This window comes from Agelaius tricolor, unplaced genomic scaffold (genome assembly GCF_023055355.1).
Source record: "Agelaius tricolor isolate 1412-34295 unplaced genomic scaffold, bAgeTri1.0.p SCAF_24, whole genome shotgun sequence".
In the NCBI taxonomy this organism is placed as follows: domain Eukaryota; kingdom Metazoa; phylum Chordata; class Aves; order Passeriformes; family Icteridae; genus Agelaius; species Agelaius tricolor.
In genome coordinates this window covers 6,325,847-6,351,817 of record NW_027269284.1, presented here as the reverse complement: position 1 = coordinate 6,351,817, position 25,971 = coordinate 6,325,847, and the positions used below count along the sequence as shown (strand labels likewise).

Here is a 25,971-nt window from a genome sequence, read left to right as displayed (position 1 = left end):
TTCCATTTGTTTTTTGGTTTTGATGGATTGGGTTTCATTTTTTTTCCATATTCCCCCATTTGTCTGATTTAAAAATACCTTATTGTTTTAATCTTTTTGTTTCCTAACCATTTAACAGTTTTTATGCTTTTTGGGTTTATTTTTAAACTTTTTACACATAGCTTTTAACTGTGTACTCCCATATCTGCAATTTTGAAGTCTCCCATTAGGCATTTATAGGTTTCAAATTCAAAACAAAAAATGTGGTGTTACTAGTTGGATTATTATTTTATTGATTGATTTGCTTATATCAAAAAAGGGGAAGATCATAGGATGAGAGACAAAGATAGTAATCTTTGGGGTATAAAATCTGATACTGTTGTATGACCTTCATTTCACTGGTCAGAGGCATAGTGCTTTTTAAAATGAGATGAAAACCTTGTGAGAAATAGAAAATTAGAAATATTTTTAAAATATTTAAAAAATATTTTAGAGACTATTTTAAAGAAGTATTTCAAAGTTTATTCTACCAAGTGATCATTAATGCCCTATTTAAAGCACTGTACTTTTAGTAACTCTTCAATGTTTATATTTTTATTGTTCATATATAAATACTTAACTGCTAACATTGTTTTAAATTCTCAAGATTCATTATAGTTTTTTATTCACTAGAATTTTTTACTCCAACCATTAAGTTATAATGGATTTCAAATAATTAATCTTCTTCACTCCTTCTCCAAAGACCATCCTTTTGTTTTAGGAAATCTCTTGTTCAAATACGATTTAATTTTCAGTATCTCTTCAAGTTAAAATATGTCATACGTTGTGGAAATTTTACACTGGTGTGCTCTAGTTCAGAATCAGACCTGTGACCTTGTCCTGCACCACTTTTTTTCTGAAGATGTAGGAGTGTCCAGCAGGAACCATCTTAAACTTTAGTCTGGACTCTCAGCTTGAAGGCTCTTGGTGAGAATAAGGTGCCCTCAATTCCTTACAGAATTATAGTATCAGTTAGGTTGGAAAAGACCTTTAAGATCATTGAGTCCTGCTATGTTGTGCATGATGATCAAACCCTCTTTTTTAAAGCTTTTCCAGTTGCCCAGTTTTAAACCTTATTATAATTTATTTTCTATTCAAATTCTTCAAACAGACAGCTCAATGTAATAATCATAGAATCAGTTAGGTTGGAAAACACCTCTAAGGTCATTGAGTCCAACTGTTAAGCTGGCACTGCCAACTCCACCACTAAACTGTTGGTGGTTTATATTTTATTTTATCTTTCTACAGACCAATCTGGAAAGCTAAACCATGTTATGCTTTGGTGTGTTGCTAACAGCAGTAAAAATTTCCCCAGTGATGCAAAAACTATATAAAAAATGTACAGAGGGTTAATCTCTGCCTAACTTCAGGTAGCTGTTTTGGGAGGTGGCACCGCCACAAAGCCACCACACAGAGCTGGGGTTTTCCAAGTGTGAGCTCAGAACATCTAGGTCAGAACCAGCCTTAGTCCCTTGTCTGCAGAAGAAGCATGAATTTAATTAGTTTGAGCATCTCTTGGCACATTCCAACATCCTGAAGCGCTGCATGTTGCTGTTAAAAACCTCCTTCTGATGAACACTACTATGATAATCCCGTCTTTCTTTTTCCCCTCTCCTACACTGGCCTCTTCTAGTGAACATACCTGCACTGGAGCCTGCAGCATGTCATGCCACAGTGCTCTTCTTTTGAGTTTAGACAGAAAGTTGTTTCCTTTATTGATAAAGAAAAATGCAGTTGCTCACTAATAAGGTGACAGCTGTTTTGGTGAGGTCAGTTCAATAGTGTAATAATTTCTAGGTGTTTGAAGTAGTCATGGAAAACCTTCAAATTCTGTACTTTAGAACAGAGTAGTCCAAACCTGGAATATATTGATTTCCAGTAATAAACAAAATCTTCATTAGTTGTTTTATTAGACAGCTGGCCTGGTACTACAGAAAGATATGCTCTAACAATATGGCTTCATGAATAGAATACTATGAAAAAATCTATTGAGAACAGTTTAATTAGTTTTGGCATATATAATTTATTAATATGATTATGATACAGTAGTAATGGCTGGGCTGATCCACTGGAGGCCTGAGAATTTAGTCTCTGTAATGCTTTATAGGAAACTGGAAGAATGATCAATGTAGTGTTAAGAAAATGAAAAATATCTTCTTTTTAAAATCCTATAGTGCAGCATAATAGTTTAAGATGGCTGTTGTTTGCTGGGCACACTAAAGTGGTGTCAAAAACCATGTTGAGACTGGCACTCACATAAATATTTCTGCATTTGAAGGCTCAGGCTGTAGCACTATTTCTAGTTCCACACTACAGGCATGCTCAGATGCAAGTCATGTTTCTCAGTAAAGGAAATCATATGTGAACTCATCAATAAAGATGCCTAATTTTTAGTCAGGAAAGAACATAGTTAATAAAATACTAGTTTCTAAATCAAAGGCATTCTTAACATCTGTAGAATTAAAAATGTACTAGTGTCTGCCTGGTTTGCAGTTTCTAATCCAGTTGGCCATAGCTTTTAGCACAAGATAATGAGAGGAGCTTGCTATTGCAATATTCCTTCAAAGTTAAGAGGATTCAATTAAGCTATTAAGCAAAAGTATAGGAGCTTTTTCAAACTTCTTTCACTCAGACTATGCAATGGCTAGGTGGGTGCATGCAGGGGAATGGTGAAAACTGTAAATTTTGAATGTACAAATTGCTTTGATTTTTTTCTTTCATCTTTATTGATGTCAAATTGAATGCTTCCTTCTGTGGAACAGCATATTGCATGAAAGTGTTATTACTTAAGCAAGCTTGAAAAAATGCAGGTGGCCTTGTACTGCAAGACCAGAACTCATTATTTGCTGTGAAACATGTAAGAAGAAGAGATAAAACAACATTATTACTTAAGCAAGCTTGAAAAAATGCAGGTGGCCTTGTACTGCAAGACCAGAACTCATTATTTGCTGTGAAACATGTAAGAAGAAGAGATAAAACATCATCAAAAATTATCTATCTTGTTTGATGAAGATTAAGGAGGAAATAGTGTGTACTATTTCATTATTGGCATCAGTCTAGGAAATCATGTTTAGTGTTAATTAAATCTTCTGTAATATCTTTCATTTGAAAATAGAAGTGTATTAGAAATACTCATTCCTTAGATCTCAGAAATATTATTCCCATTTTCTAACTGAAGGCATTGGTTAGGAGAGCAGCAGAGCTAGACAGAGAACCAGCAATGCCAACTTCTAGTTCTGTATTTAGCAGAGAGAACATGGTCCTGAACTTCAAATGAATCACTAGATGTGTAAGATGGGGCAGATGCAACTCTGCAGCTCCAGGCAGCTCCTGAGTTAACTGGCAGTGCAGCTGAGCTGATGGGCTGTGATGTTCAGGATGATGTGCATGAGAAACAGAAATGTCCTTTAGCCACCATGGAGAGCTAAGCTAAAGGAGCTGGGCTGCATTCATTTGGTGAACTGGAGCATGTAGAGTTGTGTCAAGTCTATTTTGCTGTCCAGAGAGAAAATTTCAGGTAATTTACATTGCTTCCACAGGTTTTTGGGCATACATAAGATAGCACTTAATTCTGGTCCAAACCTGCTCCTCCTGTTTTACTTTTAGCATGGAGGTGAGGTGATCAGTTGTTACAATGCTGAGATGTTTTGAAAATCCTATTCTTTCATTCCTAAATCCTGAAAAATTTATAATTAAGTTTTTATGTATATTGTAAGTTCTTCTAAGAAAGGACTTTTCCTTACCAAATATTCAGAATATATGGTGCTTTAATCCTGACTGAAGGCATGAGACACTACTCTGGAACAAACAATAATCAGTCTATTGTGTTTTTATTGCACTGGTTTAATAAATGCAATTATTTTCACTTATTCAATTGATTGACTGTTTATTCATCTTTAATATTCACTGTTCTGATTTGTACCTTTTGCATGTCATTTCAATGGTTATCAGGATATTCTTGTTTTAATTAATTTACTTGAATTAGAAATTACAACTTTTCATGTAACTGTGTTCTCCTGCTACAGATGATCCTGGTCTTTTCATCTATTTCTTTTTTTGTGTCCTGTGTCCTAATTTCCTTTTAAAAATATGTTAATCTGTTTCATTCTGCTTCTGACTGTGTTGTAAGTGACTAATAATTTAAGATCTATTATTAGAGCTCACCACACTGTTAGTCAATGTCACACTGTAATTTAAGGCAGTGTGAAACTATCTTAAGAAGCTGTGAAAAGTTATAAGTCATAACCATATTGATGTTTCAGCCATTTGTAAAGAATTATTTACTTGAATAACTGCTATTATTAAGAAAAAGTATTAAGAAAAGTCTACAAATGACATTTAATTTAAATCCTGGAATCACAGCATGGTTTGCATTGGAAGGGACCATAAAGACCACCTTGTTCAACCCCCTGCCATGGGCAGGGCCACCTTCCACTAGACCAGGTTCCTCCAAGTTCCATCCAACCTGGCTGTGAACATTGCCAAGGGTGGGGCATCCACAGCTTCTCTGAGCAACCAGTTCTAGTGCCTCACCACCATCATGAGGAAGAACTTCTTTATATCCGATTCAAAAAACCAAACTATATTAACCAAACATCGTCTGTCTCCATAATTTCTTGTATTTTTCTGCAAATTAGGTTGGTTTTAAGTGATAGCTTGTTATGGCATCAAATCCCTGAATGACATTTATAAGCTGGCAAGCACAATTTGGGTTTACCACTATGGCTTTCATGTTTCCAGAATACAGGGAGAGGCAATTCTTAAGTCTATTAATGATTTTTAAATTTTCTTTGGATGTTTATTTTCACTTTAACTTATCCATGAATGGAAAGCACTGTTAAATTTTTTTTGCATATATTATCTGATATCTCTGCAATTTTTCAGGTTAATTGCTCAGATCCATGACGAATTGTTGTTTGAAGTAGAAGATTCTCAAATCCAGGAATTCTCAGGTAAATACAATCTCTCCTGCTCTTTTCCTCTTAGAGAATAAAGAACTAATGTAGTGAGAAGAAGTGCATTGCTTCTCTTAAGTAAGAAAATGTATACTAAGCAGATTTTTCTGAATGTCTTCCACCACTGGCTCGTATGTAGATAAAATGTGATATACTCATTTGGAATTCATTAGCATGATTATTTGTATTTAGTTTTTTAATCAAGATTTCATCATCCACTGTGTGAATCCTGTAAAAGTAAATAGTATTTCCTCCAAGGTTTTAGAGGAAAATAAACCAGTTTGAAGTACTTTAGATTAGGGGCTGTTACATAAAGAAGTATTCCATTCTTCATGTAAGATTATACAACACTGTAATTTCTAAGTTAGTTTACTGCTTTTTTGTATTAAGAAACCTTAATGATGGCACTCTCAAGATTAAGGTTAGTAAAGGTTTGTACCTATGTTTCTATCCTCTCATCTGGCTTACTTCCAGACATTATTCCCTAAGCCAGAGTTTGTGTCAGCATCTGGTACAAATTTAGCAAGTGAGGGCACATAGCAGACTGTTGGGTCTCTTCTCCAGTAAATTGGGGATTTATTCCTGTAGGCACCAAGTGTTTGTTCACAAACATTGGCCTAGTTTGAAGCTCAACAAAATGTTTGGCTAAACTTATTAGCCAATACCAAAACTGTTTTAAATTAACCAATACAAGAAATACCTTCCATTATAGCACAAGCATTTAATAAAAAATTAATTTCACCTTCCCGTGCTGCATTCATTTGAACAGTGCAATCTGCTATATTAGTCTCATTTCATCACTGATCCCTCTTGTGAATATTAGTTCAGAATGAGAGCATTAAAACTCTATCTAATCTAAACAAACTACCTGGGAAGTATTTCAGCTCAATATATTCAGGGCATTGTAATGAATTAAGTTAATATATTAACATTTGACCTCTAAATACAGGAATTAAAATCAGTTTTAAAGTTATAAAAATATATACAATTTGTAGGAGATTGCAATATCTGTTCAGAAAATGTCTAAAAGTGACATAGTTTCAGAGTTAGGAAGTGTAGTGCATTGAAAGACATCTGTAGGACAGCATAGAAGGATTTTTATTATCTTATTTTGCATCAATTTGCATAAAGTATAGAGCTAATATTATACCCAAAATATAAAAATGATTCATGGTTGATTATACATATAGAAAATCATAGATTCTGCCCCCATTGGGTCAAATTTAGATCTCCATTACTAGTCTGAATTTGTAGCAAATTCAGAAAAATCAATACTTTTCAAGTATAACAGAAAAAAACCTCTAGCTATCATATGAATAATAGTAATACATTATCCCACTATGGAAACATGATGACTGGAGGCTTTCTTCTGAAAATGCAGAAAGAGTGCAATTCAAATACTCATGTTTAGACTGTGTAGTAATTAGTTTGGTGATCTCCAGGTCTAGCTGCAGGGTGCAGAACAAACATACCTGTAAATTCCTTCTTGTGCCTCAAAGTTATAATCCTATAATTGAAGTTGCTAAGATGACCTTTATAAAATGGACTTGGGCAGTCTTGAGGTATGAGATACTTTGGAAATTGTCATTGCACTTAGCATAGGCTGCCAAACTTGAGTGTTCAAGATGGAAGTTTGTTTCATTCTGCTGATTGAAGACTGACTTTTCAATTTGTCTCCACTTTGCCCTAAGAGCCAAAGAAAAAAAGGAAATTCTGCATTACAGGAACTTTCAGATATACTCCTGTCAGAACAGAAGAATGATAACTTGTCTTATTCTTTACACAAAAGACCAACCTGAGATATTGATTTCCTTCCTTTTTATTCATCACTGGGAGAGCCTTACTTGGAGTACTGCATCTGGTTCTGGGCTTCCCAGTAAAAGACTGAAGCAGGTGCAACAAAGGATGACAAAGATGATGAAGGATCTGGGGGGAGAAGGCAGGCTGAGACCTGGGACTGTTCAGCCTGGAGAAGAGAAGGCTCAGGGGATCCTGTTAATGTATATATCCTAAGGGAGTGGGCATAGAGGAAGTGGTGGTGCCCAGTGACAGGACCAGAGGTAATGGGCACAAACTGAAACACAAAAGGTTCCCTCTGTAGATCAGGGAACACTGTTTTACTCTCAGGGTGACTGGGCACTGGCACAAGTTGCCCTGAGAGGTTGTGGAGTCTCATCCTTGCAGATGTAAAAAAGCCATCTGGACAAGGTCCTGGGCAACCAGCTCGAGGTGCCCCCTCTGAGCAGCAGGGCTGGACCAGGTAACTTCCAAAGGTTCCTTTCAACCTCCCTGACCATGGTTTGCAAGTAGTTCTGCTACTGGTAGAAGAACTAATCTAAGGTGTCCTAAAAGGGTCCAAATCTGGTGATTCTTCAGTCATTAATGAGGATTTTATTTGATCTGAATAGCAGAGAGAGTGTGGATCTGCTCTGGCATCTCACTTGCAGCCAGCAGCAGTGCTGAAGCACATCTCCCTATTGTCCCAGTCCTTGGTGGGAATGGTTTCAGTTCACATCACAGAGCAGCCTGAGAACAGTTGACCTAGATTCCTTTCAGATGAAACTAAATAGGAACACTCTTTTCTCCTAATATTTTCCAATTATTTCAGGAGCTGCTAAGTAAGGTAACAGATTAGATATCTGAGAGTTAAACCAAAGAGGAGTCAGTAGGATGTGTGTTCCTAATTCACTTAAGTGCTTTGAAAGTCCAAATAGAGTTTTCATCTCTTTACCTAAAGTTCTCTCACCCTTTTTAAAAATCCTTACTCTTTTTGCTTTTATTTGCCAATAATCTTTAGCTGTCAGCTTTGTCTTTACATATCTAATGAGCTTTTGTCCATTCAGAAAATTTAAATTACAGAATCTGCTGACATGCAGTTTCCAGCCAGCAGTTTAATGATCCAGAGAGAAATCTCAGTTGTACAGTCACAAAGCTCAGTAAAGGGAAGGACGTGGACTTGAAGCTAAAGAGCAGTGTTGGAGGGTTTTAATGGATTACACTTCAGTGCTGTGTTATTCTCCTGCATTTAATGTGATCCAAGAAGTACTGGTCTACTATTCAGCATGTTTGCATTCTGATTCCAGTCATGCTTCTGATCTACTTTTTCAGGAAAGCATCAACAAATATATGTCTCCTTTTTCTTGTTTGTAGAATGAATATGAAACTTAAAATATTTTTAAGATTTATAAATTAAGAACATAAAGGTAAATAGTATTATTTCATAAGATCATAATGCAGGATATAAGCCTTCTCAGCAGCATTTCCCTGATGGAAGAGTCTCTTTTGAATTGCTTCACAACATTAAAATGTCCTTTTGCTTCTTAGATTCTCTTGAATGGCAGCTGAAAATTGCCACAAGGCATTGTAGTATTGGCACATTCTTTAGTCTTGCATAGGACTTCGTATAAGAATTTCCAGGACTTTACAATATACAGAAATGCCATTTATAGTGCATCTAAATAATGCACAAATGATTTGGAATCTTCTGAATCTAATAAACAAGAGGACAAGCAAACAAGCAAAGAAGTGTTCTTTTTTTCTGATCTACTTCTGCACAAAGTACTGCATGAGGTGGGTCATCTCAAGGTCTCATCTGTATTTTGGAAGAATACCTTCTTCAAAAAGATTCCATTGCCCACAGTTTCATGGTACACATATGGCTCACTCTGAATGGACAAGGCAGAACATCATTTATTTATAATAAGGTTTTGACTACCCAAGCTTTGACATACTTTGAAATACAATGAAGCACATAGTACTCTGAATAGTGCAATTTTCATCAATGATATGGAATATTGTTTCCTTCAATTCTCTGTTTAGGGCAAGAACATGACAGCAAAAGAGCTTTTTAAACTCCTAATTTCCTATTAGAGGGTGCTTGGGAAGTTCAAATCAAAACATTTGGCAGAAATTCGTTTTGCTTGGGCAGAAGATTCTCAGCTTTACCATCAATAATCTGCCTGGTTTCTGGCCAGCTTGCCTGTCTGGCTTCCTCACATCTTGAGCTCTCCAGCAGCCCAGGAAGCAGAAAGGCAGATGATATCATGGGAATGCCAAAAACTGGGTTCTTGGATCTAGGGCGGCTCAGTGTCTCTGAGTCCTGAAGTCTGTGTAATCAGGTAGTCAGTCTGTCCCCAAGTCAGACTGTGAGTCTGTGTAGAGACTCTGGAAGAGTATTTAGGATTGGCAGAACTCAATTTTTCATTTTGTGAGACTGTTTCTGACACTGGTGCTCCATGCTGTGTTTGAACTGCCTCTTTGGCCTTGGATTATGCTGAATGCATTACAGCTAAAAGGGGGAACACACCTTGTGGGGAAGAAAAGCCAATTTTTTTTTTTTTTTTACGGTCCAGGGATACCTGTAGTTACAACTGTAGAATCTGGCTTCTAATGTGTGTTCCATAAATAGCTGGTGAGTTTGAAATGTGAACTTTGCCAGTGGCAATTACTGTGGACTCTTCTATGCCTTTCTCTCTGCTTGATTGCATCCATTAGTGATAATTAAATGAAAGATACTTGGTACTTGAAATAACATCTTTTTGGGGAAATAGATGTATTCCAGTGCTTTGTGTTCAATAGCAAAGTGCATTAGAGTAATATTTAAAGGTGTTTTTTTTAGAATTCATTTATAATTATGCAGTATTGATAGAATTAAAGAATTTCTGCATCTGTTTGTATTCTTGATACATGTACAATGTAGAGTTTGAAACAATTTTTCTAATACTTTACCAGGTATGAAACATTTCAGCTGAAGTTCTTACCTTAAATTTAAGAACACTGAAATGACCAGTAAAAAAAAAAAAAAAAACAGACCAAAAAACCAAAAAAAACCCAACCAACCAACCAAAAAACCAAAACAAAAAAAAACCCCAAATAACAAAACACAACCAAAAAGAAAAACCAGAACAACAATCAATATCAATTAAACCTATTTATGTTGGTATTAAGATCACTTGCTACCCAAAGAATACTATCTTAGACTTTTTTTTTTAACATCTGCCAGTACACATTTTTGGCTCACATACAGATTACATGAAATTTCACTTTATTCTGCTGCCATTTTATGCTTACTTGGTACTGAGGCAACTGCATAAAAACGTGCACATGTTCAAAAGGGGACTGCAGGAACAGAAGAACAAAAGAATGAACTGGTCATCACAAGTTAGTGACATTTTCTGTCCTCTGAGATGCTGTTTTCTAGCATGGAAAACACTGGTGTGTAAACTAAAGATGCCTCTAGATAGCTTTCAATTTGCAAAAATCCCTGCTCCATAGATCATATGTCTGGCCAGCTTTGACATGTTTCTAGAGTCATAATTTCATAGGTGAGTGCACTTGAAAAATGTCTTCAGTTTGATAGGGACAAATAAGCTTTTGTTCCACAGCAGGCATGCGTGTCTTATCTTTGTTCCCATTCACAGCACTTTCAATAAGCATATTTATTCTGGTCAGTATCAAGAAAATCTAATATACAGTAAAACATATGTTAAAATTTCAGTTCCTCTATACTCTTTTAACTTTGCTGTCACCATTTTTTATACACAATATTTTAGCATGTATACTTAGCTTACAAAGCATTTCAAGATGAGTATAATCAACAGCTTTCCTAATTGCTGACTATGGCTTTTGAGAGAAAACTTGCAAAGATTGGGAGAACAGCATTTTACAGATGCATGGCTGGCTGTAAAGGAACATTTTAAAATTAATAATTTATGTGCCCTAGATATACTAGATTCTTGACTGAACAGAAATAATCATTATCCCCAAAGTCTCCAGTCTAAATCTTAGAAAAGAAACAGAAAATTAGGAGTGGTAGAGACAGATTTATTTAGACACTGTGGTTCTGTTTTTTAGTGACTACACTCTAAAATATATACAAGATAAGGAAGATATAGTTGTGTATGTTTGATTATTTATTGTGAGCCTTGAGAAAAAGGGTAATTTTCAAGGAGATTTGAGAAAATAGTGGAAGAATCAGATATTATGTACATGGGACTAAAGGGAACCTTTCCTGTGATTACATACCCCCATGCCATATGGTCTCTTTTATAAATTATCATCTTCATACGAAAAATTACTCCCACTAAGGACTATTCCAGAATTTTGCCTCTCCAAAATCTAGAACTTTAAATTTCCAGCCTAAATGTATTCAGCCACTATACCTATTTATTTTTGTGCAAAGACTGTAATGTATTTAAATTCTTTCTTCTTCACTGTTTACAGTCTTAGCAGACCACTGAACAGAAATGGCAATCCAGCTGCTTTTTCCTGATATTTGCAAAGGAGTGGTTTCAAAAGGCTGAAATGCAGACACAACAACTTCAGATTGCTTGAAATGAATGGCTTTACTAAACTCTGGGTAGAGAAAAGTCAGTGTGACATGAGAAAGAGAACAGGGAGCTGAACTGACAGGAAAAAAAGGAAAGAAGAAAATGAAGCAAACCCATGGAGAGGTTTTTAATGGTTGTCAAAGTGAATGAGGAACCATTGGGTTTGTTCACTGATGTGGCCACTTTAATCTGTGCATTTTAAAATTAAGAGTATTTAAGAATGCAGCAGAACTCTGGTAGTGCCAGATGCCTTAGAGCAAAAAGTGTGTGAACCAACAGAGAAAGCTGTTGCAGTCATTGCTGCCATCATGAATCCCCTTTTGGGGATAACAGCTAAATGGGACAGAACTAGTCCAGTTCAGAGGTCTAGAGAACTTGGGGGAAACAGGTCTAACTCAGTGCACAGGAGGCAGCAGCCTTTGTCATATCTATCCCTCACTTATTTCATCCCAGCAAGTGATGCTGCTGACTCATGCTCCATCTTTTACTGTCTGTTGGAACTCATTTTGTCAAGACCTATTCCTCTGCTTGCCCAAAGGCTCTGCTGCTGTTTATTTATCTAACAACACAAGAAATATTAAGCTGCTCAGAGTTGAGTGTGCCCTTCATAAGTGTCTGGTGGAACACACAGAGCTGAGTGATTCTGTGTGAGGAGTGCAGAATTCAGGTGTTATCCTCTCAAGAGTTTTGTGTAGTCATAGCTTGGAAAAAATGTTTATCCAGGACTGACTGGCAGCACATTGAGCCTTCTGAAGGCATCCCACCTGGCTGGGGTGCCCCAGCACCTGCTGCATTGCTGACCTCCTGGAGCTGACAGCTTGTTGAAATTCAGAGTGGGCTTCTCAAGACAGAGGCAGTCCAACACTCCTCTATTAATAGCCATGTTGACTTGGACTGGATTACAAATGAGTAATTATTTAGGCCAGCACTTCTCTTTTCACAATCTGTGGATTGCAGTGTTTGTTTCTGCTCTTGAAAAATGTTATTCTGTCCCACAGTGGACCATGAAGTACCTCAAATCTGACATGAAACAAGTGTACAGGTGTAGCTGTACGTAGATGTATCAACAAATGTCTTGGTTTCCTCAGCTCTGGCGCTTGATCTGCAGATACTTTGAGTTCCTGCATAGTTTGGACTTCATGAAAAGCTTATGACAGCTCATTAGCACACAAATCTGAGTGAGCCAGCATGGTCTGATCACTGTTCAGGCAGAGGCTGGTTATCCTCTTCATTATTATCAGGCAAGCCTTGGTGTCAGTGACATGACATGAAACATTACAGACTGCTCCTCATTGCTGGCATCATTAGAAAAGGCTTTGGCAGCAGCCAGAGCAACAACATCCACAGCTTCTTAGAGTTCTTGTCACTCCTTTGCCTCTAACCTCAGCTGCCAAAGAGCTGTGATGTGCAGTGAGGGATAACTTCAAAGGAAGCTGCTCAGTAATCATGTGGGTTTGCTCTGGCAGCTCCTATCACAGCCCCTGCTCCTTCTCAGGCCTCTGAGGCACATGACCACATCCATTATTTAGTCCCCCATCCTGTCAGAGCAGGGCAGGTTCTGGGGCCACCTGGTATTCCTGCTTCACTTTCACTAGCCAAAAATATCTTCCATTTAAAAGCTGTTGATCCTCTCCTTTTTTTTAATAGAACAGTATGTGTTGAAGCAGCAATCTTTGTCAAGCAAAACACTAATTAGCAGGACCAGTGATGGTAAATCTGATCCCAGATGATTGTTTTGGAATAATTATAGATGCATTTGCACAGTAATAGTGAGCACAGTGTTATGGCATGATGAGTTGTTAAGTTACATGAATTATACTGAAGTTAATTGTTTAGAGTCCTGATAGCTCCACTACCCCACAGGGATAATTTTTTAAAAAATTTGGCTCTGATCTTTTTACTTTGAAGGGTAAAATATTTTTTAAAGTTCAGATTCTTGTGGGCTTTTTTCCTAGCTTCTTTTTTAAAGTGAGTTTTATGGTTGCACAAGAAAATTAGAAAATTAAAATATATAAAATGTCATCAAACAGATAGTTATGAGTAGGGAAGTTGAAAACTGAGCACTCACACATGCTCTACATACCTTTATATGTAATGTAGTAGTGCTATACTTCTTTATATATGGGCTATATAAATTAAATCATTCTGCAAATTTTACCCAAAAATTCAATTTAAAAAAAGAAATTAAACTGTTCTCAAGAGATAAAATATCACTTTAAAATAATCTGAAAAAGTTGTAAGTGATAATTTTTAATGCAGAAATGCAGGTATTATGTAACAGAATATAAAAACCTATTTTTATATATATATATATATAAAAATAAAACAATTCTAACATGGAAAATAAAGTAGATTTTCAAATTTACCTTACAGCACTGGTAAAAAGAATAATGGAGTCTCTACAGCAAACCACAGCCTTGGAAGTGCCACTGAAGGTAGGGACAGCTTTGAATTTCCATTTCTTTCTCAGGCCTGCTTAGCTTTGTACCTCATCATCATCATCACATTAGGAATCTAGAAACAACTATTTTGCTTTTTACTTCAATTGTTTAATTTTCATATTTGCAGTAATTGCTTTTTCAAATTACTTTAAAGTTCCAAAGGAAAATAACTGAAAGAAAGGACAGTCCCTTTTGGAAAGTGAGATTGTTGTAGCAATGCAAGTGGTAATTTAAAAATCTATTTCATTCATTGCCATGAAACTTCTGTTGGGTGTGGTAGAGTGAGAAATATGTCCCTTTAATGTGTGCCTGCCTTTCTAGATGTGCCAGGCATTCATTACTGCTGAAAAAATATTGCAAAAGATCTTTCTCCAGTAATTTTCACTTAGAAAATGGGTCTATTTAACATTTCTGTGTGGATGCCTAGCACACAAAGCAAACAAGATCACTGGTCATTGCTAAAGGTAGAGGACATCATCTGCCAGACCAGCATCTGTAGAAAGTGAGTCAGTAACTACACAGCCATCTATGTATTGGACCTAATGGTAATTACATGATAAAATAATTATGTTTTTCTCTCTACAAAACTGGTACCTGTCACTGTAGCCTACTGCTCAGCTTTTGTTGCTTGGTAAAAGGCTAAAGCTCCTGGCAATCCCTAAACTTCAGTGAGCCACAGCCCAAGGGTTTCCAGTGTCCTAACAAATGGAGTACTTGGTGTTGCCAGGTCACTCATTCAGCAGTAATACTCAACAAGATTCAGGGACAGAAACAGCTTTATTCTAATTAGTTCAGAAATGGTTGCAACATACAGACTTGCACTCATGGAAACAGTTGAAAAAGAAAACTACTTGATAATTTGTCCTGTATTTCTTCCTGCAGATCTTCTGTATCTATTGCAGAATTCCAGCCACTTTGTGAGGCTTTCTCTGGAGGTCTTGCAGTTACAAGACCCTTTAGGGGTCCTTAGGGAGCCCATCCTCCCATAAAAATTGAGAAAGGATAATGAAGGATATCCCAGATTCAAATTACTCTTTCTGGTTCCCATACTGATTTCCCTCCTCACTGTTCACTTAACCTTTGTAAGATTTTACATTCCTGTTAACTAAATGTTAAAAGTCCAGTGAGACTTTTTGGCCACACTGGGATTATAAATTTCTTACACTGATATCCCAAGCTTTGCAAAATGCATTTCTGTAGGTTGCTTACATTGTACACCTGTGTTTGCCTTTCTTCTTTTGTAACAAATTCCTCGGGGGAAGGGGGGGTGGGGGGGAGAAGAAGAGCCAGAGTGTTTTCTAAGGTATATTAAATTTAAATATTTTTAATTACTGTATTAGATACCTGGCATTCATGCTGCTAAAAGGTTCTTAAAAATAATCAAATATGGTATTCTAGGTGACATATAAAGTGATTAGCAACACTATAGTCCTTTCTGGATAGGAAAAGTTTAAGGAGACTTTTTGGTGCCTTTTTCAGAGGTAACAATGTTCATACTTTGTCTGAGGAAGTCATGGTCATGAAATAAATATAAGCACTGTAATAGGTTTCTAAGAAAGACAAATGTTTACATGGTTACTGAGAGTGTTCCTGGTTGCAGGGGTAGAATATCATTTTAGTGTTACATTTTTCAGACTAACCATTAAGTGGCAGAAGGTTTCAATGTCCTGTGGACAAATGGGACATACCTTGTTATTCACCTCTGTCTAAGGGGTTTTACTGTCACACACTGGCAAATCCTTCTCAATGCATTACACAGATGGATTCAAGATGTCATTCCCATGAGAACAGTAATTCTCCTTTAAACACCAACTATGCCTTAATAGGTGAAAAGAAACACGTTCTTAGACAATAAATAATTATCTGGGGATTTCAGAGATTAGGACTTTTTAGTAGGCAGTAGAAGTATTTGGAGATACACATTTCATTACCCTTGTTTGGTCTCCTTTTCCTAAAGCAAATTACTGTGGCAGTCCTGACATACTTCTGCTTGTGCAGGTTAGACTACATCCATCATGGAGATACTTCAGCTTCCTCTGAAGCCTCAAAGAGAGATCAGTGACAGAGGCCACATAGAAAACATAAAGTTTGATCTCAGAGAAGAAATTGAGAGTGATCTTTAAAAAAAGTCTGGTTTTTTGTTTATGTTGTTTACCCTTCTATACAGTAGGAAAATGTCTTTTAGGATTAGAGATGTTGAAGATGAAAAGATTTTTGTGAAATGCTCCTGCTCCCCTTCAGCAGACTGACTTTAACTAAATATGTATTATGTGCTCCCTTATATATGAATATTATTTCTTAATATGGAGACAAAATGTCACTAAAGTAGAGCACACATATAGTCTTAATGGGGAGAGATCTCTTTTTCTTCTTTGAGGTAAAGGATGTTTTATCTTTGAAGTAGCTTTTTTTTCCCAAAATATAGTCCATGCTAATGAGGCAGCTTTCATGTCAACAAATCTACTGTGTACAACAGCACCAGGAACTGCAAAACAAACTGAAATTAAGCCAAAGCAACAATAAAAATACCTCAGAACTTGAAAAGTGGGGGGTAAAAAACCCTAGTATCTTTATGCATTGCTGACAAAGTTGCTGATGATAAACATCAAAATCATCATTTGTAGCTCTTTTAAAAGCATGAGATGAATTTTGCTTTAGTGTATTCATTGCAATTCACTAACATGTATTTGCAATTTGAAAAGTAAAGGTTAGTTTAAATTGTTAAGGTATTTTTATCAGAATTATAGCAATAATTGAGTATTAATACAAATGAAAAACATTTCACACTGGATGGGCATGGAATCTGGAGCAGTATCCAAAGGGAAAAGCAAAAATAATAATCTTGCTATATGTGATGTGTTTATTTGTTTAAATTTTTATTTTTTTTCCCTGACAGGTTCCCTTGAAAGTGATTCTCACCACTGGGAAATCATGGGGGTGTATGACAGAATTGCAGGAGATGTAAAGCAGTCATTGGGGATGTTATTCAGTACCCAAACACCTCATTGGCCTGTGCTGATTCCTGGCTGAATCACTAGGCAACAGCGCTGCTGGATCTTTCATAAGCACCTAATACTCTGCATGTGAATTTTTTTACTTCATTTTGTCTGTAGCCCTAGGCAACAGCAGTGAGATAAAACTGGTTTTTACCAGTTCATTGTGTTTCCTTTAGCCAAGGTATCCAGCAGGGAGCTGCTTTTGTTCACAGCTAAATTACTACATGTAAGAAATGAAACAAGACAGTATTAACCCTTTGGGAGCATCACAAATATATTTGAGTTACACAGATGTTTAGACTTTATTATTAAATATTTTGTGAAGTGCTTGTGTAGAAATACTTATAAGCTGTCAGTATTTGAACTGTGTCAGATGCTTGATTGTTGTGTTCAGCTTATTTTGTATTTTGTGAGTAGAATGTACTGCTTGGTGTTCATCACATATTAACTGTTCCATTCCTCAGACTCAGAAAAAGAGTTAATGAACTTAATTTTTGTCTAGAATTTTGGAGCAAAACAGATAAACAGAATAGAAGCTTAAAGGTATTAAAAATAAGGAGATTGTTGTCCCTTCAAATAATTTCAAACTGAGTTTGCACCATAGCCTTAGCATATTTTAGACAAAGTATGACAGTTTTGCCTAATCTATTATTTTTATTACTGATATAATGAAAAATATTGTTTAGATAAATTTTAGAATTCAGCCTTATCCCTTTTTAGGATTCAGGCTTTTATTTCAATGTTTGGATTTTTTATTAATAATTCGTTTTTCTGTAGAGTGTATTTTTCAAATGAGATTTGTTTCATAACATTACTGTTTTACAAATTCTGTCTCTGTGCTTGTAGAATATGAAATTGTCCTTGAAGTCTACTAATTATTCAGAAGTTAAAGTCAAGCACAAAACTTTTAAGAGTTGTTCAGTATGTTTCAGCATTAGACTTCAAATTATCACAGTAATACAATTTAAATTCTAGAACTGTATGATTGTAAAGACTTTGCAGCATTTTTAATTTGTATAATTAATTAATTTTACTTTGCACTTAAAGCCATTAAACTATTAAACATTGTTTTCTTATGTTGCTTATTAATCATACATAACCTGTCAGCTGACCTGAGTCAGTAGTTTCTAAAAATTGATTCTTATAAAACTGGCATTGATCAGGTAAGCAAAGTCAGAATCTGCTGCAGATTAATTGGGGTCAGCTTTGGCAGGGGGATGCAGCCTGCATGGCTGTGACACCGTGCCAGGTGCTGGGAGCAGGGGCCCTGATCCCACCTCTCCAGCAGAGAGGAGGTTGCACAAGTTTCCTTCTGGTTTTTGCAATTTTCAAGCCCTCTGTGTTTGCAGTGGCATTGAATAAGTGTGAAATGTTCTACTGTCTCCTCTCTTTCACTCCTCTTGAAGATCTACTGGTTTTGGGAGGCCTCTACTAACTAAGCCCTGTTTCTGTAACTCTAGATTGCTAACCTTCCTACCATATGGAGCAAATAATAATTTTGGTACTTTTCCCAGCTGATTTTCACCTTATGCATTTTTCTTAGGATGCATACTTTACAATTAGATGGATGGTGCATTTTTTCAAGCCCCTTCAGCCTAAAAAAAACCAAAAATACACTTAAGAACAAAAAGAACCTCAATCCACTTGTGTGAATTGACATCTGTTCAAATCTGCAGCTACAGAACTGCAGAGGTCACCACACAACTTTTCAAACACAGCCCTTCACAAATGACTGTCAGTCACAGTTCCCCAGACATGTGCACTTTGTGTAGGTTGTCATACAAGAGGCAAAGTTGATATTTTATTCTCCTTGTGTCACAGTTTCTTCAGGGTTTTAAATTCCCAAAGAATCAGCTAAGAGAAGGAAAAAGGCCAAGCAATAAACACCACTTTTATCACACGTGTCCAAGGGCTCATTCTGTGAGTGCTGCTGTGAGGGCAAAAGGCAAAGGGGCATCATTTTGGAGGATTGTTGCTGACCAAGTCTTAAGATTTGGTGAAGTTTGTGTCCCCCCAGCTGGTAGGATACATACCATGAACTTGAGATATCAGTGCTCCAAATTCTCCAGTAAAGAAACTGAGAAGCTTTCTCCATTTGAGAAAGAGTAGTGTTTGCAACTCATTTCCCAGTGAGGTCCTCTGGACAAGGCATCAGTTTCAGCTCACTTGTGTGCTGATCTATGTATAATCATAAAATCTGTGCAGTACAGTTTTTCTAAACCTTAGTTGAGGTCTGAATCTAAAGAGCCATTATAGGAAGCAAGGCCAGTCCTGACCACAGATTTCCTCCCAAATAAATATAGGTGAAAATATTCAGTATTTGATGACTGCCTTGAATTCCTTTGGGTGGCACAATAATTTCACACCACAGAACTCAAGACCCTTATTATAATAAATAACCAGCTTGTCAGGTTATTTTGGTTCTGCATGAAAGGGACTTTAAAACATGGTTAGGCTTGAGCAGAAACAATCATAAAAGCACTTTTACATCCTTTAAGCTCTCAGTTTGGTCTCTAAAATGATTCTGTTTTCCTCACAACCCACAAAGAGGCACTGGGAGAGTAAGAAACAAAACCTTCTGTTTGAATTGCAGAACCCTACAAAAGTACTGATCAATGAGCATGGGAAATCACAAAATAAATGGGCAGGGGGAAATAGCTGGTTGTACTTAATTCCAGATATCCTTTGTGAGCAGGAATTTCATTAATTGATTCTCTGAACACAGTAATAACACCCTTTTAAACTGATTTGTGTCTGGGTTTAATTTCAGGCTTGTCTTTGATGGCCTGAATCTTCCTTTAGTTCATCTGCAAATCTCTTTGTTTGCCATGTGAAGTAGTGGGGAAAGAGCACTATTTGAAAATCCTTTAGCTCAGTGTCTGTGGGAAATGGAGCAGCTCAGCTGTTTGCTGGTGCTTGCATGGGATGCCATGACCAATACTTCCCTGCTTGCAAATCTTGGCATGTCCACACACAACTGTGGGACAGCAGGACTCTGATCTTCAGTGCTGGTCACACACTGACCTCAGATTTTATATGAGCAAGACATCTTAAACATGGGGAGGGGAAAAAAAGTGTAAGTTTTTGAAAAGTAAGAGTAGATTAAGAGATTGAATCTACTAGATCACTCAGGACATAGCTTTATTCATGTTAATGATTAAGAAGAAGCCCTTAAAAATAAACTAATTTTATCTTTTGGAAGTTAACAAAATCTATTCCTCTCATTTTTTGTTTAATCTGATCTTAAGAGGAGGCCAAAGAAGGTTGGTTCAAGGTCGTTGAACAAGGTTCAAGATTGAAACATCTCTTCTTGCTTCATCACTAGAAGACCAGACTGGACAAATCCCTGAGTAGCCTCTTTTTGACCTCATAGCTCACCCTACTTTGAGCAGGAGGTTGGACTGGAGACCTCCTGAGGTCCCATCCAACCTGACTTTTGGTCTTGTGTCATTCCTTAGATAACAGCAATCACCTGGGTGGAAAACAAACCAGAAATTCCCTTTATCCTTAACATGGTGCAGCAGAATGTTTCTAGTGCCATTCCAGAGGAAGCCCCAGAAGTGTTTTGGAATTTGCCTTCCCACCTGTGTTGCCTCATTCTGTGCCAGCATTTACTATACTCCCTGGCTCACAGGCTCCCTTTTGGCTGGCATACTTCCTTTTGGTATTAGCACGTTGTCAGAAACATTCAGGGAGTGGAAAGGAATCGTTTTTTCTGCCATTCTGCAATGGTTGTAGTAGAGAGTTCTCTGGGTTTAAAATAAGTTTCAAGTGTGCCCTGTCTTTGCCTTGCTGGGAAACATCCCCAACCTAATAATCAGCTCATCCCTTCTGGAGACAACAGCCAGACTGTTCTCACTGGGCAGCTGCTTCTCTTGAGACACATTTGAAGGGCACCTCTACCACCTGTTTCTGGAAGTCCCTTTTTTGCCATCAAGCAAGTTATTATCTGCTCTAAGTCCAGGCAATTTTTTATGCTGTCTGCTTATGTTTTGAATTGTGGAGGCCCAGCTTCCAGCCAATGTTTGCACAGTTTTTGTGCACTTTTCCATGTCACCTTCTCCATTCAAGGTTAATTAGTTGGACAATATTTAGCTCCTTTCTTCCTCAACTTTTGCTTCCTACACTGACAATTTTCCACTGCTAACCTTTCCTCCCATTCCTCATAGATAACTGTTATTATTTCTAGTAAAAATCTCCCTATCCATTGTCCACAAGTTCAAAAAAATTGCTTCTATTTTTACCTCTAATCTTTGTGCCCTCAGTTCATTGCTCTGGCATTTGGTATGACATTTATGCATTTATGGCATTTTGGAGACTGTTCTCTGGCTAACTATATTTTTACTGTTATTCATTTCATGATCAATTTTTCCAGGCTATCAGAAATTGACTGTAGAAATCCTCTCTGGATCCCCCCTCCCTACATTTTTGGCAGTTTCATCTACTGTGCACACTGAATTTCTCACATCTAATTATTCCAAAGTGGCATGCATCAGATTACAATCCCATTTTCCAATTTGTGGGTTAAGCAGAGTACTGTAGTTACAGGCTCCTGAAATCAACCTCCATCCTCACCACGAGTGGCTGCTGCCTTTCTCTACAGAACTGGCTGAGACAAAATTAAATATCTCCCTGGGTTACTTGGCTTCTTTGCACTGATCCATTTGTCCACATCCAGCTGAGTCCAGAAATTAGTTAATTGCTGATTTATCCTAAATGTTTTTATTGGTATCTGGTTAGGTGAAGAAGACAAGTGTCCTTAGGACTTCTGCCAGATATTTTTTTCCTTTTTTTTTAACTCTAAGCTATGCTCCAGAGCCTGTTCAGGCTGATGATTGACTCCAAACTGCATGTGAAAGACACCTATAAGAACTTCATTTCTTCACAATGAATAAATTCTGCAGCAGTTTGAAAGCTGAGCCACCCTACTCTCCTGCCAGCAATCCCCATCTCTGTTTATCTTCCCATCCATTCACTTGAACCGTGATGGTAAATTAAATAAGCTTCCCAGGGAGGTTTTCCTTTAAATATAATGAGCTTTTGTAACATAGGAGCTGGGAGAAGTCAACATCTTCCCTTGAGGGCTCTGTGGGTCTCAGATGAGGTTAAAAAAGTGTTGCAAATGTTGGGCTGTAGTCAAACTCTCTGGCTGCTTCTGATATTGTGGCTTGTGATAGATTTGATTTTTCTTCTGGAGCTGATTTGTTTTAAGTCCTTTCACTTCTTCTCATACCTGACCTAAAATTTAACCTTTTCCTGGCATTATCCATATCCTTTAACACCTTCCATTCCCTGGAAATCAGGTTAATAAAAACCTCTTTAATTCATCCCACGCCTCCAGTCTGAGTAGACATTTATCATTGACAAAAAACCAAATATTTTTCTGCAAAGAATCATATATTTCTTTGGAAAGCTCTTGAATCCTGTTTATATTGCTTTTGTACAATTGAAATCTTGCTTTAAATCCTTCTGGCCAACAGGTTTATAATTCAAAAGGATTTTAACAGGACAATGGAATATTAGTATAAGATGATATAAAGGGGTGAGGATAAATGCAAAGCTTCACACAAAAGCAAAACCAGTTAGCTACCCAAATGTAGGCAACATATTTCCTAAAATGTGGGGAACAGCTAGTTAGGTATCAATTTCAGGAAAGGACCTGGAGATCTGAAGGTGTTTGTAGAAGGATCAGGAGTGGAATAACCAATCCCTCCACCCACTTCAGCCCCAGCAAGGTCTCAGTTGAATGAATGCCTTGCCCAATTTTCAGAAGTGCATTTCAGAACATAGATGGAGCAACAGGAATCCATAGGAGACCAACAGGAGTGATCAGAGCTATAGACAATATCACCTGTGAGGAAAGGCTGCAAGAATTTAAGTCAATTAACCTTGAGAAGACTGAGGAGAAATCTAAAAGGATTCATCCAGTATGAGATGGGCTGTCATAAAGGTGGCAGTGAGCTGCTCCATAGCTCCCCTGGGGATAGAATGAGAAGAGAGGGGCTTAAATTTCACCAAGGTATAACTAGGGGAGATGTTAAGCAAGTCTTTAAAAAGAATGCTAGCTATAATTGAACATTTGGATGGAGTTGAATTGAGCTTTCAGGTATTTATCACTATGCATTTCTAGAGCAGGATTTACAAATGCATGTCACAATATACTTATGCTTCTCTGATCCTTCTTCAGTCCAAGGGCAGAGGCTGAGCCTTTCCAACCCTCCAGCCTTCAGAGAATGCACATACAGCAACAGAAAAGGTGCCACTGGCAAACCAGACCCCGAGTTTCCAGCCCAATGCAAAATGAGGGGGCTTCCAGGGCAAGGTGTGTTACAGGTTCTGGGCAGACTCTGCTCTGTGTAAGAGCAAACAAAGCTCCCTGCTCTCCTCTCTGTGAAGCTGGCCCTGGGGACAGGAGCAGAAGGAACCAGCTCAGATCCTTCCCAGCCTCAGTTGTTCTGTGAGTGTATACACCAATGCAGAGGTGAAGCACCCTGCTTTCCTGCTGGCTCATTCCCAGCCAGAGTCCCAGCTGGGCCCACTCTGCAGTCTGCCTGCATGACAGTGCCACGGTCTTACTTGCCTCAGAGAAAGAGCCCATCATGGTGTTTTTTAATCACTGGAGCTTTACTGGTGGGGAGAAAACTGGGATTTTCTGGAGAAGTCTGTCTCAACTAGTGCAAGTGGATTTTTCTTCATACTGAAACAAAATAGTTAAATTCTGACCTGCCCTTGATCTTTAAAGGATCTTGATCTTTTGATCAAGCAAAAAATAGCAGTGTTCAAACTCTCCAGACTTTGTTGTTTTGCTCTCTCCCCACACATCTTCCTGCCTGCCAGTGTTTATTGCCAATTCCTTATGGATAACATGTTACAGGAACCTCTGCATCAACATTGCTGAGCAATCTTTGTTGGGACTGGCTGAGGACTGGAGACAGGACCCTTCTCCATAGTTCTTAGGGAAGCACCTTCAGCTGTGTGAACTGAAACTTGATACAACTTTATCTGTATCCTTGTAGGTGACTTGCTGCTCAGCTGGTTGAGGTTTTGAAACATTTCCTATCCAGGTCATGCCTTTTATATGTGACATGTGTATATGACATATACATAACTCTGTGGTTGTTTAAACACATCACTTAGGGTACAAATTGGTGTCTTTGAAACAACATACAAGATCAGTAAGTCCTAAGACAGAAAACACTATTGCCAGGTTGATTTGCAGACAGCTCCTTAAGACTGACCAAAGTTTGTATTCATCAGTCTTCCATGAGAAATTACTGGATTTCTTTCAATGTTGGGCAACACCTGAATTTCTTAATTAATGAAAAATATTATTTTCATGTATCCTAATATGTTTAAGGCACACAGTTTTGACTTCAGAGGTGATTTTCCCCTCTGCTCAATTTTGAGGAAGACATGCCTCTGCAAGCTCAAATCACAAAATGGGCATAAAGGTTCATAGTCCCAAATACTCCTTCTGGTGCATTTAGAAGAGCTCATCACTGAGGCATCTACAGGTTGGTTTTCTGTGACTGAACACTCTCTTCAGAACTATTGCTGTCAGTTCATTTGGGAGCTTGAAAATAGCAAACCCACACATCTGTGACTTACTCAAAGATGAGTATGTGTCCTTTGAAAGCCTCAGCTCTAGGCAGACATGACCAGGAATGTGGTGGCTTTTGTGTAATAAGTGCACCTTACCCTTGAGGCTGGCCAAAACTCAGTGTTTGTCTATCCCAGCCCACCCCAGCACCACCCTCCATTTCCTGCTCACCTTCTTGGTGTGCCCATCCTTGCCATGCAGGGAGGGGACCTGCTGAGCTGGGCACTTTATCTTTGCTTATCTGGAAGTCAAGCTTGGGTCAAATGAACTTCTGACCCTTCTTTTCATCAGCTGCTAGTGTGAGGATTACTCAGCCTGACAGGAGCAGCAGGAACTGGCAGACTGTTGGTGTCACACAGCATTTTTAGGACCAGGTATACACTCAGCACTCCACAAAATACCTAAGACCTGCCCCTTGTTTGCCAGCCCTCTGAATAACCAAGCAGCCCAAAACCTGTGCCCAGGGAAGTGATTGATTCTGCCCCTCTGGAGTTTAAGTGCCAGCTTCTGGGATTCACTTCCTTGTGACTGATATCCATGGCTTTTTGTTCTAGCACTGAGAGGCTGTTCCTTCCTTCAAAAGGCAGCCAGAGCACTGGATGTTGCAGCTCCTCCTGTCCTTTTATCTACAAAGTGTAGGAAACCTTTCTCCCTGAAAGGCTTTCAGCATCCACCACCCACAGGAATGCACAAATCACCAGATTACAGGATGTTCTGCTGAGGAGCTTTCTGTGCTCCCTCTTGGGGCTGGCCACTGCATTTGAACCAATCAATATTTGAAAAAAAAAAAAATTAAAAAAAAAAAAGGCATGGCTGTCCATCCTCCAAGTTACAGCATCCCACAGAAGAGAGAAAAGCCTGGCCTCTGTCTCCAGCCTTCAATCCAAGCAATGCTTCATGTTTCTAAATATGTCTGTGCCCTTAGGTACATCCCAGTGAAATCCCTTCCTCTTGCCCTTGGGCTCTCCACCTTTTTCACCAGTCCTGCATTACGGATCCTCCAAGTCCTCCTTCAAGCTCCACACTGGTGCTTCAGAGCCAGGAATGTGCCTTCTTGTCCCTGCTTCCCCTCCATCATCTTCTGACTCAAGAGTGGGCATTTCAGCTATTTTTATGTGATTTCTTAGCCTTAAAACTCCCTTCTAGATTCCTCAAATTTCAGTTATTTCAATAGATTATCTTAGCAGCAGGTGTTATTCGCTCCCCATCCCACTCTACCTCCTGCTTTTTTTTGCTCATTGATACTTCTGTACCTAACAGTTGCCAATAACATTATTTTTACTCCTTACTCCAAGGACATTCATCCTGAGCAACAGCAAAGTCTCTTTTTTTCACTTGTGGGTTTGTTGGGTTTTTTTAATTTCCAAATCTGCCAGCTTAAAACATTGTCCTGTTTGTGGTTTGTTCAAACACATTAGTCATAGGGAGGAAACTGTGGAACTGAAATCCCTTTACTGCCTACATGAACCTCACATTGTAGGCTAAGTGTTTAATCTTCAGATACTTCCTTTTCCTGCCTTGGAGAAATAGGGAAATAAGCCATCAAATTGCCTGGTTCATAAAGCCATTGGACCAAAAGTCAATTTTGAAAACACTGCTTGATATACAGTTGAAAAAATGTGAGTTTTCTTC

The 25,971-nt window shown here is 37.9% G+C and overlaps 1 protein-coding gene across 1 annotated transcript in view; it reads left to right on the top strand.

The window, feature by feature from the left end:
• POLN (DNA polymerase nu) overlaps positions 1-17,723 on the top strand; it is a 91,145-nt gene extending 73,422 nt beyond the window's left edge. Inside the window, exons 22-24 of the mRNA XM_071447389.1 lie at positions 4,903-4,970; positions 13,676-13,737; positions 16,640-17,723. Coding sequence (XP_071303490.1) covers positions 4,903-4,970; positions 13,676-13,737; positions 16,640-16,708 — 199 coding nt within the window. The 3' untranslated portion in view covers positions 16,709-17,723. The remainder of the gene's footprint in view (positions 1-4,902; positions 4,971-13,675; positions 13,738-16,639) is intronic.
• The last annotated feature ends 8,248 nt before the right edge of the window (positions 17,724-25,971 follow it).